Raw genomic sequence first — 23899 nt, forward strand, 5'->3', positions numbered from 1 at the left:
GTTTCCACACTTATCTTCAAAGGATCCACTTGTTTCAGAAAAACCAGTGGACAAAGGGGAACCCAAATTATTAGCAGTTTGCTTTTAATCATTTCTTGTACAGCAACTGTGAGCTATTACATCTCCTTTGTGGGAAAGAAAGTGAGCATGGTAGGAGAATACAAATATTTAAAAAATAATTCCTATTCAAATTGTTTAATGACTATTGAGAAGAGAAATAACTCTTTACAGTAGGAACATTTATACAGACAAACATCTGTAAGTGCAAAGTTGTATTATTTAAAGGTAAAAATATGTATATATCTAAATCTCTATCTACATATTCATTTGTAATTCTCTCTGGCTGCAACAAGAATCACTTGAAGACATTTGATGGTATAGGACCGGGGCCAGCAAACTTTCTCTAAAGGGCAGATATTTCAGGCTTTGTAGGCCATATGGTCTCTGTAGCAACCACAGTTCTACTGTTTTAACTGTACACAATACATAAATGAATGGGGATGGCTATGTTCCAAAGAAAACCTTATTTATGGACAGTGTCATTTGAATTTCATATAATTTTCATGTGTCATGAAATATTATTCTCCTCTTGATTTTTGGGAACCATTTAAAAACGTAAAAACCATTCTTAGCTTAACACAAACACAGGCAACAGACTGAATTTGGCCCACAGGGTATGGTTTGCCAACTCTAGGACACAGCGAAAAATCTGAAATTACTTGTAGGCTAGCAATAAAACTATGAATTATGTCCAGTATAGTGTTATGCATATATGTTCTTGTGTTCAGATGATCTTTAAAAAATGTTAGCACATATACCTATAATAGCTAGCCTTTTTTATACATCACTATATTCTAGATAAATGGAAGTTTATGGAGTTTACATGACCACATCAGCACGAAGGGGAGATAAAGTAAAGCACTAACCAGTAGAGAAGGATTAGACGCTTTATTGCCTCCTATGTGTGTTTCATCAACTTAGTTAAATAACACTATTCTTCAGCCTGTCAACATGATCTCAACCGGAAAGCCAAATTACGAACTAATGGCATCATAATCAAATTACAATCCTAAAGGAAACATCCATCAATACATCCCTGAAATGTAGTTCTCTAAAAAACATCAAGTGAATAGAAGATCATCAGAGGATAAGATTTTGAAGACTGCTGTCAACAATTAATAAAATTTAAGTTGAAAAAACATATAAGCTTTCCTGAGTGAAAGGTGGGGAACACACAAATATTTTTCGGTTTATATTCCTATCAGAGAAAACCTTATCTTGATATTAAAAATGAAGAAATTTTGCTTCAGAATACTAAATTCTATGCAAAAAGTAAGAGATCATCTTTATAATGATATGATCTTTCAGCTTTATCTTAATTTGCTAATAAAGTTATTAAAATTTTATAGATCTGAAATTTCTATTATACTTTTATGATACATATCCTTAATATATTAAACTATCTCTTATGTTTCATTCATTCAAAATAGAGAAAACTAAGAAATTCAGGTTAGAACTGTCTGAGTTAGCAATTTATATTTTCTCCAGGGTTGATTTTTCAACATTTTATCACATTTTGTGAGATTATATTTATCCAATCTTCTTTCTGTTGTCTAAATAGATTTTCTTCTCCTTTACCCCCCATTCTAATACCATTTTTGTTAGTTTCTTATGTATCCTTTCAGTATTTTTATGTAAATATAAGCATATTTACTTTTGGGAACCTTGCTATTTTCACTAATAAATATGTCCTAGAGATCATTATACATCACTGCATAAAGTGTTTCCTTGTTCTTTATTCTTACAGCTGCATAGTGTTGCATGATATTTTAATCTAGGTTCTCATAGATGAATTTCTTTGAATTTGCTCATTATATTGTAAAACGATGGAATTATTGAAATATAATTAACTTTAGAGGGAATACTGCATAATTTTCCCATTTTACAAATAAGGAGACAAAGGCCCAACTTGCTCAAATCCACCTGAAATTCCAACTACCATTACTCAAGCTTTCCCCATCACCAAGTACTTCAAGTCTTGTCACTAGGTTAACTCCTGTGACAAATGCTCCTTGTCAACTTCAATACCTTTGAGGAACTAGAATGCCCACATTTTTAGCATAAAATTTGAATATCATTTTAATGGCATCTCAGATTACCTCCTGTCTTTTATAGGGTTTGAAATACTCAGTATACGATTTTTAATATAATAAGAAAAAAAATCTGCCCATGAAATCCAAAGACTTAGCTGTAAAGATATTCATCGCATTGTTATCCAAAGCAAAACACTGGAAAAATATCAATGTCAATAAATAGAAAATCATTAAGTAAACTGTGGTACGTGTAGCTGTTACTTTTATATTTATAAAGAAAGTTTAATGATATGGGAACAAAATATTTTGTACAAACTTAAGGATAGAATCATGTATTTATGTTAACTGTAAAACAGTTGTAAATTTAAAGAAAATAGAAGTCTATACATAATTGCTGATAGAATTTCAAGTATTTATATATCATTTAAAATACATTCTATGTATTGAAAACTTTTTTACAATAAAGGTATCCTACTTTTACAATCAGAAAAATATTTGAAGAATTTCTGGATATGTTTGGACCTTTGAATTTATATGGGTATTCTTTTAGCATTTTTGAAATTAAGCTTATTTTTTACTTTGTAATATATACCTGGGGTTTCAAATCCAAATAAAATAAAAATACAAAGTGTGGCTGGGGACGTGGAGAACCATTCATGTCCTCCTGTACCCCACCCCTCTCACGTATAACCCTCTAAACTACCACTTTACAGATTTAAGTAATGTTATTTTTTGTGTGTGTATCCTTCCAGTCATTGTTATGCAAACACAAGAAGAAAAAATATATATTCCATCTCCCTCATCTTTTTAAAGGTTTTTTTTTTATCTATTTTTTTTTGCTTAACAATAAATGTATTCAGAGATTGTTCTATATCACTGCGTAGAGCATTTCCTTCTGTTTTTTTCATAGGTGGTGCTGTATTTTAATTTTTAAGCAAAGTTTTCATAGGCCCTTTTCTTAAAATTTGTTCATTCAGTGTGGTATTTCAAAAGAGCGATATAAAAACTAACTCTAGGTCAAATATATATATTTTAGTAAGACAATGCCTTTCATTTAGTAGAGTGAGTTTTTCACTTTTGGGTTTTAAAAAATTTCATTTTCTCTATATACTGTATGCAAAATACCTGATCATAGGTTCTTTAATATCACATTTAAGTACAGAAACTCTCGTTATCAAATCTTTCAGTATTTTACAATACTTGAAGATGTTTTTCTGATTGTTAAAGTAGGATGCTTTTACTGTAAAAAGTTTTTAATATATAGAACATATAAAGAAAAGATATACAAATACTTGAATTTCTATCAGCAATGATGTCACTTAGCCTTCTATTTTCTTTAAATGTTATATCTATTTTACAATATTACCTACAATTCTCTCCTGGCACTAAAGACAAAATGCATATAATTAGAGAAGACTAGGATTTACAGGACAAGAAGGAAGGGAAAGAAAAAAAAATATGAGAATGAGATGATATAGGCCCAGACGTAGGGCTGATATCGGCCCAGATGTAGGGCTGATATGGGTCCAGATGTAGGGTTGGGCTCCAAGCTGTAGAGGTAGGAAACAGTTCACTGCCAAGGGCAAAATGGCTATAATAAATAAGCAGTGACAGCAGATCCTAAAAATCAGAGGAGCAGTCCAATCTGATGAATGACATACAGAAGCAGCCATATCTGTGATAATCAATATTTGACATCATGTGAAATACAGTATGGTCTCACTTTGATTCATTCACAATTCACCAAATACTTACTCAGTACAGACATATCTCAGAGATATCACAGGTTTGGTTCCAGACTACTGCAATAAAGCTAATATTGCAATAAAATGAGTCACATAAATTTTTTGGTTTCCCAGAGCATATAAAAGCTATGTTTACACTATGCTGTAATTTACTAAGTATGGAATAGCATTATGTCTAAAAGAACAATATGCATACCTTAATTTACAAACACCTTATTGTTAAAAAATGCTAATGATCATCTGAGCCTTTAGTGGGTCATCATATTTCTGCTGGTAGAGGGTCTTGGCTCCATGTTGATGGGTGCTGACTCATCAAGGTAGTGGTAGCTAAAGGCTGGGGTGGCTGTAGTAATGTCTCAAAATAAGACAATGAAGTTTGCTGACTCTTTCTTTCATGAAAGATTTCTCTGTAGCATGTGATATTGTTTGATAGCATTTTACTCACAGAACTTCTTTCAAAACTAGAGTCAACTGGCTGGGCATGGTGGCTCATGCCTGTAATCCCAGCACTTTGGGAGGCTGAGGAGGGCAAATCAAGAGGTCAAGAAATCGAGACCATCCTGGCTAACATGGTGAAATCCCATCTCTAGTAAAAATACAAAATTTAGCTGGCCATGGTGGTGCACACCCGTAATCCCAGCTACTCGGGAGGCTGAGGCAGAGGTTGCAGTGAGCCGAGACTGCACCATTGCACACCAGCCTGGGCAACAGAGTGAGACGCCATGTCAAAAAAAAAAAAAAAGCTGGAGTCGATCCTCTCACACCCTGCTGCTTCATTATCAACTAAGTTTATGTCATATTCTAAATTCAAATTCATTGTTGTCATTTCAACAGTGCTCACAGCACCTTCACCAAGAGTAGACTCTATCTCAAAAGACCACTTTTTTTGCTCATCCATAAGAAGCAACCCTTAATCCATTAGATTGCAGCAATTCAGTCCCATCTTTAGGCTCAACTACTAAGTCTAGCTCTCTTGCTATTTCCACAACATCTGCAGTTACTTCCTGCACTGAAGTCTTGAACCCCCACTCAAAGTCATCTATGAGGGTTAGAATCAACTTCTTCTAAACTCCTGTTAATGATATTTTGATCTACTCCCATAAATTATGAATGTTCTTAACAGCATCTAGAATGGTAAATCCTTTCCAGAAGCTTTTCCATATACTTTGCCCAAATTCATCACAGGAATCACTCTCTATAGCAGCTATAACAATATAAAATATATTTCTTTTTTTCAGACTAGTCAAGTATGGTAGTGACAATGTGGAAAAGAGTAGAACAAAAAGTTCAACCTATGACTGTGAACAGTCAATTGAGATAACTGACTACTTTCAGACCAGCCAAGTTCCTTAAATAATGACACTTGAAAGTCAAAATTACTCCTTGATCATTGGGCTGAAGAGATGTTGTGTTAATGTGTTAACAGACATGAAAACAATATTAGTCTCCTTGTACATCTCCCTCAGAGCTCCTGGATGACCTGGTACATTGTCAATGGGCAGTAATATTTTGAAAGACATCTATTTTTCCTGAACATTAAGTTTCAACAGTGGGCTTAAAATATTCAGTAAACCATGCTGTAAATAGATGCATTGTCATCCAGGCTTCCTTGTTCCATTTCTAGAGCATAGGCAGAGTAGATTTAGCATAATTCTTAAGGGTCCTAGAATTTTTGAAATGGCAAATGAACATTGGCTTTAACTTAAAGTCACCAGCTGCATTAGCCCCTCAAAAAAGAGTCAGCCTGTCCTTTGAAGCTAGGCATTAACTTTTCTTCTCTAGCCATTAAAGTCCTAGATGGCATCTTCTTCCAATCAAAAGTTAGTCTACCCTGAAAATCTGTGATTTAGCGTAGTCATATTCACCACTGATCTTAGCTAGGTCTTCTGGATAATTTGCTGCAGCATCTCCATCAGCACTTGCTGCTTTACCTTGTACCTTCATGTTATGGAGACAGCTTCTTTCCTTAAGCCTCACAAACCAATCCCTGCTAGCTTCAAACGTTTTATCTGCAGCTTCCTCACTTTTTTTCAGCCTTCATAGAATTTAAGAGGGAGTGTTGCTCTGGATTAGGCTTTGGATTAACGGAATGTTGTGGCTGGTTTGATCTTCTATCTGGACCACTCAAACTTTCTCCATATCAGCAATAAGGCTGTTTCGCTTTCTTATCATTTGTGTGTTTCCTGGAGTAGCACTTTTAATTTCCTTCAAGAACTTTTTTTTTTTTTTGTATTCACAGCTTGGCAAACTGTTTGGCACAAGAGGTCTAGTTTTTGGTCTATCTCAGCTTTCAACATGCCTTCTACAACAAACGATTATTTCTGGCTTTCGATTTACAGTGAGAGATGCACAACTCTTCCTTTCAATTGAACACTTACAGGTTACTGTAGGGTTATTAATTGGCCTGATTTCAATATTGCTATGTCTCAAGGAATAGGAGAGACTGAGGAGAGGGAGAGACATGGGGGAATGGCTAGTTGGTACATCAGTCAGAACACACATACCATTTATTAATTAAGTTTGCCGTCGTATATGTGTGGTTCATGACAGCCCAAAACAATTCCAATAGTAATAGCAAACAATTCCAGTAGCAACATCCGAGATTACTGATCACAGATCACCATAACAGATATAGTAATATTAAAGAAAAATATGACACAGAGACTTGAAATGAGCATATGTTGTTGAAAAAATGGTGCTGATACAATTGCTTGATGTGGAGTTGGCACAAACCTTCAATTTATAAAAAGTGCAATATCTGTAAGGCACCAATAAACCAAAATGCAATGAAACCAGATACCCCTGTATCTACTATAAACCAAGGAGGTTTAATACAAGGGGATTTGCCCTTGAAGAGTTCATAAATGAGACACAGGTCAAAACTGGACTCAATTATAATACAATCTATACCAGTCAGTCACTGCCACAACAATGCTGCATAACAGTGTCATATAAGAATAAGCATCTGTTTTCATGCTCACAGGTTTGCCTGATGGTGCTGAGCGACATGAAACTAGCTTCTAGGACCAACAGGTTAAACTAGGCAGTTCTTCATATAGCAATGTTAAGAGCTTTTTGCTTTTTACATTCTTTTTTTTTTTTTTTTTTTAAGAAATGTACAATGCCTCAAAGGCATTCTCCTACCAAACACTTTTACCAAAACAGATACCCTGTCTTCTGTCCATATTCCATTGGCCAAAGCAAGTCACTTGGCCAAGCCCAACAGCAATGAGGCAAAGAAGTACCCTCCACCTCTAGCAGGTAGAACTACAATGTCACACAGAAAAGGCTTGGACTCAGGGAAGATTTAATAATTGGGAACAAAAGTGCAGTCTACCACACAATGAAGAAACGTTATGAAAAGAGCAGGGCATGAGATATCCAGCATAGATAGGGTGCACGCTTGGACTAAATTTCCCAGCTTGCCTCACAGTTACATAGGGTCAGAGTTCTGGCTAATGGAATGAGGGTAGAATGGTATACTTAAATTCTGGGCATGGCCCTTAAAAACCTTGTACCCAATCTTCTACCATTCTCTCCACTCGTCTGTCAGCTGAACATGGATGTTTAGGCAACCTTCGGTATCATACTGAAGGTGAGAAAGTCCTACCAGGTTCTCAGAATGGCTGAACATAGCAGAGTTCCCCCACACCATCAGAAATACCTGTTTTGTTCATCAAGCAAACAAGAAATAAGCCACTAAAAAATGAGGGGCTAATCTGTTAAAGCAGTGAAATTATCTTCACTAATGAAAGATGTCAGTTGAGCTATTTAACCCAGAATTGGGAGGTTGGAGAAGGTGACATGGAACAACCTTAGATTAAAAGCTGAAACATAAAAGATAGATGGGAATTTTCCAGGTGTAAAGGAGGCAAGATAAAGATTGTTCCAGACAAAATGAAGGGTTTATGCAAAGACTCAGAGTGTGGTGCTTTTTAGAACTTCTAAACATGGTTAGAGGTAGGGGTATGTGTGTGTCTGTGTATACATAGGTGTATTTGGTGTTGAATAGGAAGTTAAGCCAGGAAAGGTGGAATAACAAATGTGGAGAAATATGGTTCTCAAAGGAACCAAGTGAATTGGGTCAAATCCAAAAGGGCAAAGATAATGATGGACTTTGCCTTTAAAAGCAGGTAGACAGAGGGGACAGAGAGGATCCAATTTTCACTTTATAAACCTTCTAAGTTAACCTACAAGTGGTATTGTAAGTACTGACAGTTTAAGTCCCCCAGAGGGAGGCTGGCAAGTATACCCTGACTGTGTAAAGGGTGAACTTCCAACCATATCCATCCTTCCCCCTGCTAGTAAAGAAGGCTGACACCCAGACTGCCACAAAGGGAAATTTGAGTACTGGGCAGAGATATCAAAGAACAGTAAACTACCCATGTAAAGGGCAGAGAGTAAATATTTTAGGTTTTGCAAGCCATGTGGTCTCCGTCACAGCTATCCAACTCTCCCAAGAGCAGCCATAGTATAGAAACAAAAGGGCATGGTTGTGTTTAAATAAAACTTTATTTATAAAAATGGCCATAAAGCTTTCTAAAATAACTAAACACATCAGATAGGTTATAATTTGCCAGCCCAAGCCATAGGCTATAAAGTGGGACATTGCCCTGGGCCATAATTCACTTGGGTATGTTTGGGATTTACACCAAAACTAATTCCAGACTTCATCACTGTATACCTGAGACTGCTAATCACTCCTGTACTGGGGTAAAGACTGGTGACTAGGATCGTGAATTTCAAAAGAGACAAATACTGACCATGTGATTTTACCATGGTTCTTGTAACTGGAGTCCTAGATATTTGTCTCTCTCTCTTTTTTTTTAATCAATGTAGAATCAATACAACAGCTTTGAATTAGCCAGATGGCTGCGTGTTCTCCCCCACACCAGTCTCTGACCAGTTAAATAGCTGTGGCAGTTCAATAGAAAAATACACTCATTCCTACATTCATTTGGAAAATTTTAACATTAGTTTTATGAACTTTTGCCTACTGCTTTCTTTGAACCTCATCTTTGTCAGGTAATCACGTTATTGTTTTCAATTAAGCAAATCTCATAAAACATACGAAGCCTATAAAAAATAACCAAAATAAAAATTAAAATCCTGTAGTAAATTGTAATTGTAGGGAAATTACTTTTCATTTTCAAACTGTGGAAACATTTCTTTCATAGAAATAATTGTGTTTTCCTAGCATTCAAAAAGAGGACTTCCTAAAATAAAAACTTACTGACATCTATAAAAAATCATTTTATTATCATAACTTTACTTGTTGAGCTTAAGGAATAAAACAGAGACTCCTTATAAATACAAGTTGATGACTTTTTAACCATCAATTACCAAAAAAAAAATATATATATATGTATATATATACACTTCAAATGTCAAAAGAAAAATAAAAGTTCATTCTCTGAGACTAAGTTCAAGAGCAGGCTATTCACTTTTAACGTGTGTATTCCTTTACATTCAAGAAAGAAGTACTGACATGGTAATTGTCCAGCTAAACAAATATGACAATTTATTTGCAACAAATGTTAGATGAATTGCATATGACTTCACTCACTAATTATTTAGTATAGACTATTTATCTTATGCCAAATTCTGTAAACCATACCTGAAAATATATTTCTGAAAGAACAGTTCTGGCAGAAAACCCTTCTCATCTCTTTGCCAGGAAAGAAAAAATGGGAATGCTAACTTTGTTATCTAAAACTAAGGCTTAGATTTCTTTGAGATAATTTTCAGAGTTTAAGTACATAATGACCTAAATTACTCAGAAGCAAGGCAGCATACTTTTGATATGTTTTTGCTATAAAGAACTAAAGGTAGTCTATGGTTTTTCATTACAATGCTCTCAGTCAAATCATAGGAAAGTTAGATTAAACTCAACTCCAAATTGATACAGCCTACCTCCATTCCTCTGCCTACAACTAAATATACTTATCAAGTTTTATTTCCATTTGGAAACAGATTAGTGAAGGTCATTAGCCATTAGGACCAGATGGCTCAAGTGTACTGTAAGGAAATACTAGGCTTTCTCCCGTTGACTTGATTATCAGTTCACCAGCACACATTGGTTGAGGCTATACAAGTAGTATCACCCATTCTTTTTCCATCCATTTTGAACTGGATGTTTATGGAAGGCAGACATCACCCTAACAAAGTAATTCTCCAGTTCCCCCAAAAAATCAGGTCAACTTGGTGACCAAAGAATAAGCATGCATAATTTTCCCAAGTTCGAGAAACCAGTAGGACAATTATGTCCACTTCTACTGGTCAGTTTCCAACAGTTCAATAAGTAATTTGAGATCAGAAGTTTCAATAAAGATAAGGTCTATATTAGTTGGCAATGTGCATCAGTGAATGCAAGTATTTATTATAATATGCTATTTGACATGTGTGTGCCCACATGTGTGCTGATAATGATAAAGAGGAGAAAACAGGAAAAGGCATTGTTTAACCCATGAGTCAGTTAACTTTTTCTATAAAGAGCCAGAGAGTAAATATTTTAGGTTTTGTGGGCCATAAGGTCTCTGTGGCATCTATTCGACTTTGCTGTTGTCCGGCAAATGCAGCCATAGATAACACATAAATGGATGGACATGTGTTCCAATAAAACTTTATTTATGGAGAATGAAATTTTAATTTCATATTATTCTTTTCTTGATATTTTTGAACCATTTAAAAATAAACCATTCTTTGCTCATAGTCTGTGCCATAACAGCAAGCCAGATTTGGCACATAGGCCACAGTGTGCCAACCCCTGGTTTAGCCTGTTCATGATGTTCTTTTCCTCCTATGATTAGCTTTCAAGGTTTGAGATTATTTGATGGTAAGGGTGGTAGATTTCAAGACTGTATGCTTCAACAAATTTTTTAAATGGTCTTGAGTTTTCTTATTAAGTGTGAAACCAGTCATTTCAAGTTCATTCCGTAAAGATACATTTCTAGTTCACCAATAATATATGTTCTCTCACAGCTAAACTTCCAGGGTTAACCCCAAGTGAAATAACAAAGTACTGAAGTTAAACAGTGTATGTGTGTATAAAGGGAGAGAATGAACAGCTGGAAGGACCATAAGCAGAAAGTGAAACTTTTCAGGTCATGCATTTAAAGTATAAGTAAGTTTCACTGCAGCTGACAGTCTTTACCAAATTCTGATAGCAAGAAGGTGAAACTCACTTGCCCCAGATAATAAGAGAAAGCTGCTTGAAATGGTACAAAGCCTGAACTAGATGCCTTCTTCCCAGAACTGTGAGCAACTAGACTTTCACAGCTTCAAACTAGCAACCCTTGGGAAACTAGAGTTAAATATTCCTAAAACAGGAATCTAGTTCTGTTATGAAACTGTTCATCACTTCACATCCTGACAGCTACAAAAATCAGCAGAACTTAGAAAGGACTCAGAAGATGAGCAAGTAGCATTTTTAATAAAATTCAAATCCAGAGTCTTTGGAGGTTTTTCATTGCTAGCCTCCAGAGCTCACTATTATCAGCAATATTAATACAATTACTCAATAAAAATAGCAGATATGGGAAAACTTTGACCTTTTGCATTACTTCTTTAGCTTCCCCTTTTCCCTGGGAAATATTTAATTCTGAACAAGGTAAAGATAAAAGACAGAAGTTTAGTAGTATCTAAATGAATTTGACATAAAAATCGAAGGAAATTATACACACATATTTTGTATTTTTCCTCAAATGTAAGATATTTGTAACAAAATCAGCATTCTTCATTATGACAGATATTAGTCACTGCTACATACCACAAAATAACTCATGCAACTATAAGAAAATGCAAAATAAAGCACTCCCCAAATTTACCTACTACTATAGAAATCATCTTCATATCAATAATGGGGACTCAATCTTTATCATCAAGTCTATCATTTTGCTTAAAGAAGTCAAATCAGGGACTCAATCTATGAACATATCATTCAATTTAATAACACCCCTATGAGTTTTGGATCTTAAATCATCTCCCTCAGGCAAAAGGGGCATAATCATATGTTTTTCTACTGGACTGCATTCTTCTATAAACATTTGAAAGAATGCATCTGTTTTACAAATAAAATAGTCAATACAAAGAACAGTAACAATAAAAATATATGTCTGTTTTTATACTATTACTGGTTTATAAACCAATCATCTGTAATGCTCTCATCTACAAGGATGGAAAATGATATAGAACTGTTACCAAGGAAACAGTGAAGTAAAACTGCATGTAAACTATCAAGCAGTTTAAGAACCAGAAAATTAGAAGTACAGGAAAAAACATTTCCAGATAGAACCATGACACACTGTGCCACCCATGAAGGATGCAATCAAGGGTCATAACTAACAGATGATATATAGGGTCCCAACTACTTGCCAGCTATTCCAACACTTGGCAGCAGTTTTTTTTTTAATGATACTGGGTTCTTGAGGGGCAATGTGAATTCTGATTTTTCCCACGATTACAAGGGCATAGATTCTGGAAGTAGTTAAATGTAGACACTTTAAAAAGTCAAAATATGCAGTTTACTTAATCCAGTATCGATTAATATTCTCTTGGAATTCTCTGTAATTACACTGTATTTACTCACAGATAGAACACTAAGCAAATATCACTTACAATATATGCTTTCTGAATTAACATTTAGAAACTCAAGTTTGCAGGAACCAAAGGCAAGGCCAAGACCCAGGGTAACTACATGTGTTTGCCTCTAAACCAAGGGAATTTTAAGCACTCAAGTAACCATGCTGATCAAAGCTAAATCCTTTAGGAAGATTATCCATTCTGAAATCAGGAAAATCCTGCAGTATAAGCACTTTTATACTTCACCTTTGAGAAAAGAACTTGATTTCTGTAACAGTGTTTAAAACACATACAAGATTTTCTTCCTCCCAAGGCAGAAACAAGCAACTGCAAACATGTGTTTTTACATGCTTATGACCCTCTAAAGGTATTTCTATCTCAGCTTAGGGACCATCCTTGTGCTCACACTGAGGAAAAGGAAGAATTCTATGGATGGAAGACTTCTTAATCGGCACATCAGCTCAGAACATTTGCACCTTCTGTCTTTAGAATAAACACTCTACTGGATCACATTAAGGATAGAAAGTGAAACTCACACTCATTTACTAAATTTTAAACTCTCTTTAAAATAAGATACTAAACTCCCCACAGCCTGGCTTGAGTTTTGCAAAAACTCAGATTTGTGAATATCAGGTAGGCATCCTAGAATTTAGTAAAAAGAATATAAAACTTCTTTTCAATGACACAGTCCTCTCCAAAGCTCCTAAGTTTAAGGACTAAATCAATGCTCTAGATGTTTTGTTAATCTGTTTTTAGCATCTGAGGCCACCAAAAAGTATCCTAGTTACTTCGAACTATACTGTTGGTTGAACTTCCCTTTCCCTTTAGCAGTATCTCTGTCCATCACACAGAGGGTACCACTCAATCTCTAAACTTGCCCACAGCTGCTTCATTATTTGACAGCTGTTTAGAAACTAGCCCTAGGCAGAAGCACGCAGGAAGTTAATAGAAAAGTGGTGTGAAGCAATGGCCCTCTATGAGATCAGCTTGAAAGCAAACAATTTGCCACACCACATTCATCCACTGCTTAACACATTAGTCTTCTGATCTGCACGACAACACCTCTTCCACAGCTGCTCTAAGACAAAGGTATTTACCCATCAACTGTATATCTCCAGTCTACCTAGAGTAAGTTGTGCTGAGCTCGTCTCCCTGGGAAAATCTGCTTGTGGCATGAAGACTGACCCATGTTAGTAGAGAGGGAAGGTGGAGATGGGCAGGAAAAACAAAGACCTGTAGATGTAGGAGAGAATGGCAACATCCAAACATAACCTTTCTGAAGTGGTCTAAATGGAACTTAATAAAACAAAATCAACGCACATTTCTACCTTGGGCTATTGGAAGCTGCTCATCCCTGCCTGATGCAATCAACACATCTCACTCTGATACTCAGGACTGAAGGAAAACCTGGGATTATTCTGTCCATATTGCAAGTAAGTTTTTAAGCTACATCCTGGAAAAACCCAACTGTCTACCTCCTATGTCCTGGTGGTAACTGCTATAAAGAGCTCCAGGGGCAGAGAAGGTTGGGCACGGTTTTCTAAGACCTGTCCTATCTGGCTCTTCCCAGTTAATGCCACACAGCAAGAACCACAGACAAGACTTTGGAAGCATAAGCAGGGTGGAAGACCTGGAGGAGTGCTCTGGCCAGGCAACACCTAGCCGGCTCAAGTGTGGAAATGTTCCTCCTTTATCAGTACTATTCAAGAAACCTGTCTGAATTGATGATTTAGTTTTAGCTAGTGTTTTAACAACATGGCCACTTAGAAGAAAATCTCTAAATCTTTCAAGGCTTAAGAATATAGTTGCGGGGAAAAAAAAAAGGCTGAAAGTCTTTCTTTCTATCTCTATGACCTCACCATCTAGGTTACCACTGGGAGCACCTGGTCAGCCTAGGAGCTGACTTTGTGGGGGTGTGGAGGTTTAATTTAGGAGTGGGGGGAAGAGCAGCACTTTTGGTCTCCTCAGCTGGAAAGGCAGGCACCCAAGCTCCAAGCTCTTCTGGCTTTCCCTAGCAGTAGCAATTACAACCACCTTCTCTTAGCCCTGAATTATACATGGGACCCCAAACACTACTGGGGCTTTTCCTTAGGGAAAACAAACTGTCGTGAATATCGGTGTGTTGGTGAGGGCGTGTGTGTACCTCTCTGTGTGTGGTCTACACCCGTGGCTACACAAGCCTCGCCAGTCAGTGAGAAATAAGTTGAATGTGGCAGACCCTGGCCACTTCGTTTCAGTCTTATCTTAAACCCCGCCGCGCTTTCCAGCTTTTGCTTGTACCCAGCCTCCCGAAAAATAAGGTACCAACTTGCCGGCGGCAGCGGCCCTGAGTGCAAACGGAACCCGCGCAGCCCCTACCTCGAGAGCTTTGCAATCTTCACAAAGCTGAAGACATCCATGCAGGCAGCCGGGGACCCCCGAGCGCGACAACTCCGTCGCCCCTTCTCACGCCAGCAACAGCAGCCTCGGCAGCCCCATGGCCAGGACCTCAGTGCGCCTGGGGCTCGAGTCGCGGCGACAGCGGGTGGCGGCGGCGGCCCGGGAGAGCCTGCACCTGGAGGCGGCGGCTACTACCCCCCTCCGGCCGCGAGCTGCGTGTGCATCCCCGAGCAGGACCATTGATGGGCACCCGCGGCAGGAAAACTCAATGGAGAGGGAGCCAGGCAGGGCGCGAGAGGCGGGGGCGGGAAGCGTGGTCCGGGTCTCGCGCCCCGCCCCGTGCGCTCTGGCCCCGGGGACGGCTGGGCGTCCAGGGAAGCGAGGCCTGGGCGAGAGGCGCTGCTCTGGCTTCCCGGCCCTCGGAACCCCGTGCCCCGCGCACGGAGGAGCGCAGACGGAGCCGGGAGGCGGCAGGCGAGCTGGGCACACGCGCACGCACCCCTCGCAGCACTGCAGCTGCCTCCCTGCCTCCTTCCCCAAGCCAAGTCCCGACTCCTCTCCCCACCCCCACCAGCCCGGGGGGAGGGGGCACTCTCCTGTCACCCGCTGCGCGTGCCTCCAGATCTGAAGGATCTGGTCTAACAGTCTATGGCACACTGGAGAACTGTGAACGCTACCCCTCCCTCTCCAAGCCGAAAGAGAGCCGTGCAACCGCAGGTTGCCTAAAGCCTCGGTTTGCTCCGTAAACAAAACTAGCAATCGGAAGGAGCAGGGATGATTGAGGCTGGGTGGTTTGTCAAGGGAAAGGGAAGGGAGATGCCCAGCGCAGCGGGTTCGATTTGGGGAGCGCAGAGTTCCCAGTGCTTCTCCCGAACCGCGTTGGCGAGACGTGACCACTGGGCTGGCTAGGAAGGTGTGTCTTTGGACAGCAGCACCGCGGGAGTGTCGGCCAAATAAGAACCCGAGGCATTTGCGGGTAGGGGGCTGAACACAGCTGCTCCCTCCTTGAGGGGCATAGAGCGGAGGGTCCCAGGAGCCCGTGATGCGGAGGCTAATTCTAAGCCGGCTCGGAATCTAAGGGAAGAGGAGGATGAGAATGGGGTCTGGCATGCAGAGCGAGCTGCTTTTGCAAACTGAGCCGTGGGTGAAGGGAACAAGGAAGAAAAAAACAAAACAAAACAAAACCTTGCCCGACACGCAAAAACACAGAAACAAACACTCACCTTAGGCAGAGTAAACTCCAAGTTGCAGCCATCTAGAACTCCTCCTAGCCTTCTCTTTTACATAATTACCTTGGATAATCAGCCCTGTTCAATTAACTCAGTTCTACCTCCTGGGAGGCTCAGGCTTCATTGGGCCCCCTTTTCCTCTTCCTCTTGGAGTCTCAAGGCCTCTTCTCCACAATCCTTTAAAATTTCCCCCCAGACTGTGAAGGTCAGCTGGCCGCACTAAGTGTGTGCTCTCCCACCGGCAGCGTTCACCTGGCGGCAGGGCCACCGCAAAGAACAGAGAGCACCCCCAGAAACGTTGGAAGATCCAGCCAGTGCTCCAGTCTAGCTCTCTGAGGGGATTAAGAAGGAAATAGGTTTAAAGTTCCCACACTTCTGCTCCTCTCCTGGTCTGTTGTTAGATTTAAAGTCTTCAGTATTCAAGCCTAGTACTAACGCATTGTAACGTTGTTGTTGTTGTTTTTTAAGCATTTCTTTCAAAAACAGAACATAAAATAACTAGCAATCTGCAAAATCTAAATGGCTTAAAACTCAGGCATAAAATTACATTTTTTTGAATACATAGTTATCAATTTTCCTGCAGCTTCTTTTACACAGGCTAGTTTAATTGCATGAATACAGTTACTAGCCAAGGATCAGAAGAGGCGAGAGGGACCTTGGCTTTTGAACTCCATTGTTTGTAAAATAATTATAGTTTGGGTCTGCACTGTGCTTTATAATTTTTAAAATAATTTTTTTTTTTGCATTGGAGTCTCATAGCAACCGTGTCGTATAAGTAAGGCAATATGTTTAGAAAAATCTTTTATTTTTATGCCTTAATCTATTCTCAACATACGAGACAAAGAGATGGTGTGTGTGTGTGTGTGTGTGTGTGTTTAATATGGATTACATAAGGTTACTTGTCTGATCTAAACTATGCAGAAGCTCTCCATTCTCTGTCAAGCTAAAGTTGCACTCCTGCAAGGACCAGCAAGACCCTAGGTCCCTCATTCTTTGATCTCTCTTACCTCAACTATTACTGCCCACCTCCCTCTCCCCTTTTTCTCTGTTGCTCCTCATCCCCCACCCCGAGCCCCGCCTCCCACACACACACACATTCACTGGGCTCCAGCAATTCTGGCCTCCCTGCTGTTCTTCAAACTCTACAGGTATCTTCCCACCTTAGGCTCTTTGCAATGGTTGTTCCCTCAGCCTGGAATGCTCTTCCCTGGGATATCTGCATGGCTGGCTTCTCCACCCTGTCAAATCTATGCACCAATACCACTTCCAAAAAGCCCCCTCTAAAAAGCCTGTTTAAAATTGCAAAAGGCTCTCACACCCTGGACTCCAAGTCCCTATTAACTGTTTTATTCTTTTTTCTTGTTTCCATAGCACTTATCACCCACTAGCACATTATATAATTTATTTTTATCTTTAGGATTTTTTTTTGTCTGAATCTCCCTCTGTAGCTCCACAAGGGCAGAGATGTTTGTTTTGTTTTGTTTTTGTTTTTCACTGATGGATCCTAAATGCCTAGACCACTTCCCCAGATGTAGAAGGAACTTAAGAAACATTTGTTGAATGAACAAATCGTATGACCGTTGGATTCACAGCCAAACCAAAGCTGGCCAAGCATCCCCAGTGAGTACTGATCTCTGAATGACTTCATGGCTTATGTCTGTCCCTCTCCCTACCCATCCACGTACCCAGCATCCTTCAACCTCCTTTGCACTGAGTGTTAATGATGGCAACAAAGGCCTTCTTAGATTCTCTAGTTATTTTTTCCCTTCACCTTTTCTACCTTTCCCCAAAGAGAGTTGCCACCAACACGTTCCCATTCCCTCATCTCTGAGTCAACATCTGGCAGCACAATACCACCTCATGACTGGGAAAACGGGATAAAACAGTGCATTTGGAGAATGTGTTTTGAAAAAGTGCTTCCTTCTAAGAACAGAACAGTTGGGATGCTCTTTTTAAAAGCATAACTCTATTTATCAAGAATTATTCCAGATACCAAATAGCTAATTATTATTCAACAGTGAAAGTGACAGGAAATAGACATTGTGTTTACTGAGAGAGAGAGAGAGAGAGAGAAAGAGAGAGAGAGAGAGAGAGAGAGAGAGAGAGAGAGAGATTCTCCCTTCAAGACATCTGGTCTACCTGGAACAGCTTGCTGTTGGCCTTCTCCCTGTGCCAATTTGTGCGCTACTGTTATGAATGGTGCAGATGCCATCTCTCCACAGCATAATAGCTACCAAGGGAAATGACTGACTTCTACAGGTCTTTACACACCTCTCATATAGTAATTATCTAGTATGTTTTCTAATGGATTGATATTGTTTTCTAAAGCAAAGAGATTCCACCCCTCCTCCTTTGTTTCTCATTAATATAACAATGGAAGAAGCTGCTCCCTTGAAACATGCTAACACAGTGAGATTTTATCTTTAAGCCATCTTAGCAGAGGGGCAGAGATTGAAGTAGTTGGTCTCTCAGCTCTGTCCCCTCTCTGTGACAGGCATATGCTGCAAAGGTTAGGATAGATTTGTTCAGCATGAAATAGATCTGCCTAAAACAAAAGCCAAAAAGTGGAATCCTGAGTACATATGTGGTTGTCTGAAGTTTTCTTATCAACCTGGATAATCTTTAAGGCTCCTTCTAGATCTTGTAGGGATTTACTAATCAGAAACTGAATTATCCAACCTTGAGAATCTACTTAATTTGCTTTACTTAGGCTCAAGTGACATTTGGTCATTTCTGAAAACCAGATACACTTTCAAACACTGTTGAAAGTACTCATGAATAAAAGATTCAGGGTCACCAGATCCAGAGAAAGTCCTATAACTTCTCTGAGACTCAGTTTCCTCAGCTGTAAAATGGAAATGATAATACATCTCTACCTTATACAAAATGAGCACTTAAAGTTGGGCACGAGTTTACAGTTGGCTACATATGAGTTGAGGCACATGAATGTTAGCTCTAGAAGGATTTCCAGAACTGTCTGCAGACTTGGCAGTACTGGTAGGAAAAGTTTCAGCCTCTAAAATGACTACTTTGGAGGCCCAACATTTGCTTTGATTAATCAGAGGTGGGCACTTTTGCCTCAAAATCAAACACTTTCTTGCCTGGGCTGTTACTAAAGCCCTAAGCTGTGGTATCTTTTGCCCTGGAGGATTCTCAGGAGGAAGCATGAGGAATTTCTTCATCATTGTTAAGTCCTTATCTAAAGCTGGTGTTAGCAATCTGCTATTGGGCCAGATGTTCCATATAGGATGACAGCTGAGGGTTCTTTTGCTGCAAATTACAGTAGAGAGAGCCCCAAGCACTTCTCAGTCGGACTATAGCATCTCGACCATCTGGTCTCAGTCCTGAAAACAGAAGTGAATAAATAACAGCAAGGTATCCGTTCAATCAACAAATATTTATGGAGTGTCTCATATGTACCAGGCACCATTCTAGGCACTGGGAAATAGACTGGGCAACAAGGCAAGTCTCTGCTGTCATAGAACTTATAATTTAAAGAGGAGATAGATGATAAACAACAAAATCAGAAATTGTCGTGAACAAGAAAATAGCAGATAGCAATGTGCAGAGAATTAAAATTCTTCTGATGGAAAGGGAGTGGCTAGGAGGCTATTTGCTATTCAGTGGTTCAGGAAGACTTCTATAAGGAGGCGACATTTAAACTGAAATATGAAGAACAGGAAGGAGGCTGCCACACAAAATTCCTATGGAAGAGCATTCTATGCAGAAGGAACAACAAGGATAAAACAAGGATGAAGCCCTTGAGGCAGGAACAATGATTGTATGTTTGAAGAATCAGAAGGCAGCCAGTGTGACTGAAGAGTAATGCATTAAATGAAGTGAGAGTGAGTGAATTTGCAGGGCAAGAAGGCTGAGATCACATGGGGCACAGTACGCCAGTATCAGCTGTCTGGCTGGTAAAGTAAGATGGGAAGGCATATGAGGATTTTTAGCATGGAAGTGGCCAAATCTGACTTATGTTTTGAATGACCACTCTTGAGGGAAATGAGTGTGAGGGCAGGGAAATTACTGATTTAGGAGCCTGCTGCAAGAATCCAGGCAAGAGCTGGCAGCAGCTCAGAGAGGACATGACAAGAAGTGGTGAAAAGTAGCCAGGCTCAGGATATGTTTTGAACAGGAAACAGTGATGGGTTAGATGTGGGCGGTAGGGAAAGAGAGGAATAAGAGAAAACTAATTTATTCGTATTATTTACGAAATACACTGGTTCGATCATGTGTGGTGACTCACGCCTATCATCCCAGCAGTTTTTGAGGCTGAGGCGGGAGGATCACTTAAGCCCAGGAGGTTGAGGCTGCATTGAGCGGTGATCATGCTACTGCACTCCAGCCTGAACAAGAGTGAGGCCCTGTATGAAAAAAAATAAAGAAAAGAAATACCATGGTTCCCTTCTCCAGATATAGAACATACAAAAACCAGAAGGGTTTGGCTGGGTACACTGGCTCAGGCCTGAAATCCCAACACTTTGGAAAGCTGACGTGGGAGAATTGCTTGAGGACAGGAGTTCGAGACCAGGCTGGGTAACATAGTGAAACCCCATCTCTAAAAGTTAACATAAAATAAAATAATTTTTTTAGAAACCAGAAGAGTTTTACCTCCCTCTGGCTAAAGTCCTCTGCCTTTCCTCCTGTTCCTCTTAATAAACTCCAATGCTCTGAAAGCTAAGCCTCCTATGATTCTCCTCTCTCTTGCCTGCTCGAGGCCCTATTCTAGCACTTACTGTCTCTTTTTCCTATATCAGTGTTTTATTTTTAATTTTATGCTAAACTGTTGGACCATTCCCATATGCATTCAAACATGATGCTCTTTATCCAATCTTTAAAATATCTCCTAACTCCCACCCCATCTCCTGTCAGCTAAATCCCAGTTTTCTTCTTGCCTTTATGGCAAATCTCCAAAAAGTTCTCCATTTGCTATCTCCTACTGTATGGTGAATCTATTCCATCCATGTTTTCTTTTTACCCTTACAATCAGGGTACAAGGTGATATCCTACATGGAAACTGTTCTTGTCAGTGTAACCAGGGACTCCACGTAGCAAAATCCAACAGCCAATGCTCAGTCCCTATCGACACAGCTGACTATTCTCTCTTCCTTGAAATATTTTCTTCACATGTCTTTGGGGACACCACACTCTCGTGGTTTTCTTCCTTCCTTGCGTTTGCTTCTTCTCAGCATTTTCTTTGTTACTCTTCTGTCACTGTATGTCATCTTGCCAACCTCTAAACACTGGAATATGCCAGAGTTCAGCTAGAGTTTCTTCTCTTTAAGTATCTCGGCTTACTTCCTAGGTGACAACATTGAGTTTTATGATGCTTAATATTATCTATATGCTGACAAATCCCACATTTCTATCTCTGGCCTAGGTTCAGACCACCCACTCAACATCTCCATCTAATGTCTAATAGGCACCTTGAAGTTAACATAGCCTAAAACTAATTCCCATAGAGAAGACTCCTGCACATAGTCTTTTCCATCCCTGGAAATGCCAATTACATCCTTCTAGTTGCTTAGCTCCAAAATCCAGGAGCCACTTTTAACTTTTTTTTTTCCCTAAACCTCATCTAAAACTGATCATCAAATCATTCAGACTGACCTCCAAAATAGATCCGCATTATTTATATATCCTCCCAACTCCACCACAACCACTTACATTCAAGCCTCCATTGTCTCTCTCCTGGATAATTGCAATGGCTTACTAGCTGCTCTCCCTGCTTCCCTCATTGCCCCTTCTTTTGTTACTTTTCACCTTGTGTGCATGTCTTAATATTCTATAGGCCGGGAGAGGGACTAGGAGTTGGAGAGCCAGAGAAGTTGGTTTCAAATATTATTGTTTTCATCAGTATTCAATAAAGAGATGAATCATTACTGTACATTTGTAAGTTTTGAGTTTTCTAAACGTTTTTGTTCCTTTATATCTGGAAATAATCCTGTAAGTTAGAGAGGAAACTTATTATTATTCCATTTTAGGGATGACAAAATGTGAGACCAGAAAAACGAAGTGATGACAATAATTCTTACCAAGTATGAGATTATCATATTATAAGAAGCATTGTTTCCTGGGGATTTATCTAGCATTATAAGGGGAACTTTTGAATACAGATTTGTGGAATCAAAATGTCTCAAATTCTACCAGTACAATTCCGTTTTTTTTTTCCTGTCATATTTGATTGTTCTAAAGGAGATTCAAAAATTTTAAATGCCATATGAGGCATAAGAAAGAGCAACAGAAAGGCACCAGGATTTCTTGGTACGATTCCAAAATCTGTAAATACAAGTGACCCTAAGAAATCATTTAACTTTTCTTAGTGTTAACTTCCTCATTTGTAAGCTTTATGGGTTAAAATAAATGTGCATGTCCTTTTCTCGTTTCCTTCCCCTTCTGATGCAATGCAGATACACAAGTGAATCTTCCTAAGGGCCAAGAGATATATAATAGTTTGAGATTCCATCTACATTGGTAATTCTGTAATCAAGAAGACTATGTTCTATAGGAACAAATTCAATATCAGAAACTTTTACCGGTCAACTGTATATCTATAAAATAGACAATGATTAGCTCAGCCCCCTAGCAGCTGAGCTTTATTCAAGGTTAAGAATGACATTTGCTATATGGGCCTTTCCCTGGACCTTATTAGGTCACTTAACTTCCTTTCTTTCTTTATTCCCACCCTCCCTCACCCATTCTGCTCAGGCACATACCAAAAGTCTGACAATGTAGGATTATAATTACTGCTTTCCCACTGAATCTCCTCTTGTCTGATGAGGTATGGAAAGGCACGGGGAGGAGGTCATTTAAAAGATTCTGCCAGTGTATAATTTTCAGACTATGAATTCTTAATGTGACATACCCTGTAACAATATTTTGAATTCTTATGCAACATTCAAAAAACCTATGAAGCTTCATATTTGTCTGAGACATATTTTAATATTTCAAACTCATTTTAAACCTTTCAGATCCGGACTCACTTTTATGCTGTCTTTCTGACACAATGTTCCTTCACCTTGGCCCCCCGACTAGACAAAAACTAATCAAATCATGTTGAATAACAGCACTTCTGCTTGATGGATAAATTGCTCTAGTCCTGAAGACTATTATGAGGGTGAACTTTAAGGAAGATGTATGTACAAAAACGGCAGACTTGAGATCAGTTATTTCAGGTTTTTGAAGTCTCATTCATAAATTAATTTATTATTTTACTTATTAATTCATTCAATTAATATTTATTGAACATCTACCATATGCCATCTACTATATACTAGGCATTGTGGAGAAGGAATCAAGATGAAGACTTGACTACTGTCCTCAAGGACTGTAGCAGACACTGGTGCCTACTCTTTTCAGGTGGAAATGAAGTTTCTTCTCAAAACCACCTGAGGACCCACTTCCCATCCAGCATCCAGTACTTCCCTCCCTCCTTACTGCTTCCTGTCTCTAAATGAGGTCATCAAGCCTTAAGCTATATCTATCATCTTAAGCTATACCTATCATCAAACCTTAAGCTATATCTATCATCTCTTAACAATGAGGCAACAGGCATGAAAATCAAAAGTCAAGGTGTTGAAAACAGTGGGGTAGAAGTCAGGGGGCTTGGCCCTGGAATGTATTGTTAAGTCAAAGAACAACTTAGAATATGGTCCTTCAAATTTTCATTTTATGAGATAATTTATCTTCCCCTACCCCTGCCTTCTCTCTGTCTCTCTCTTTCTCTCTTCCTCTCCCTCTTTTTCCATTTAAGCCAAAGATAATCAGGTATTTTGTTACTTGCAGCTGAATGCATGCATAATTGATGCAGGGGGTTAACAATTAGTTGTGAGAGGATAGCATAGCATTATTTCTCAAAAACCTATAGGGA

At 39.1% G+C, this 23899-nt stretch overlaps 1 protein-coding gene across 11 annotated transcripts in view; it reads right to left on the reverse strand.

Annotated features, from left to right (window-relative positions):
* FRMPD4 (FERM and PDZ domain containing 4) overlaps nt 1-23899 on the reverse strand; it is a 900683-nt gene that overhangs the window by 575947 nt on the left and 300837 nt on the right. For 2 of the 11 annotated variants that reach the window (XM_012435185.3, XM_064364516.1), the window contains exon 1: nt 16021-16500. The exons of 4 other annotated variants lie outside the window; for them this stretch is intronic. In XM_012435185.3, the coding sequence (XP_012290608.1) occupies nt 16021-16052 (32 nt within the window). In that variant the 5' untranslated portion in view covers nt 16053-16500. Of the gene's footprint in view, nt 1-14776; nt 15323-16020; nt 16501-23899 lie in introns of those variants that run through there. 5 more of the 11 variants (XM_012435214.3, XM_064364519.1, XM_064364518.1 and 2 more) reach the window with 4 other exon arrangements.

This window comes from Aotus nancymaae, unplaced genomic scaffold (genome assembly GCF_030222135.1).
Source record: "Aotus nancymaae isolate 86718 unplaced genomic scaffold, 86718_ANA_hifiasm-v0.15.2.pri h1tg000058l, whole genome shotgun sequence".
NCBI classification, from domain to species: domain Eukaryota; kingdom Metazoa; phylum Chordata; class Mammalia; order Primates; family Aotidae; genus Aotus; species Aotus nancymaae.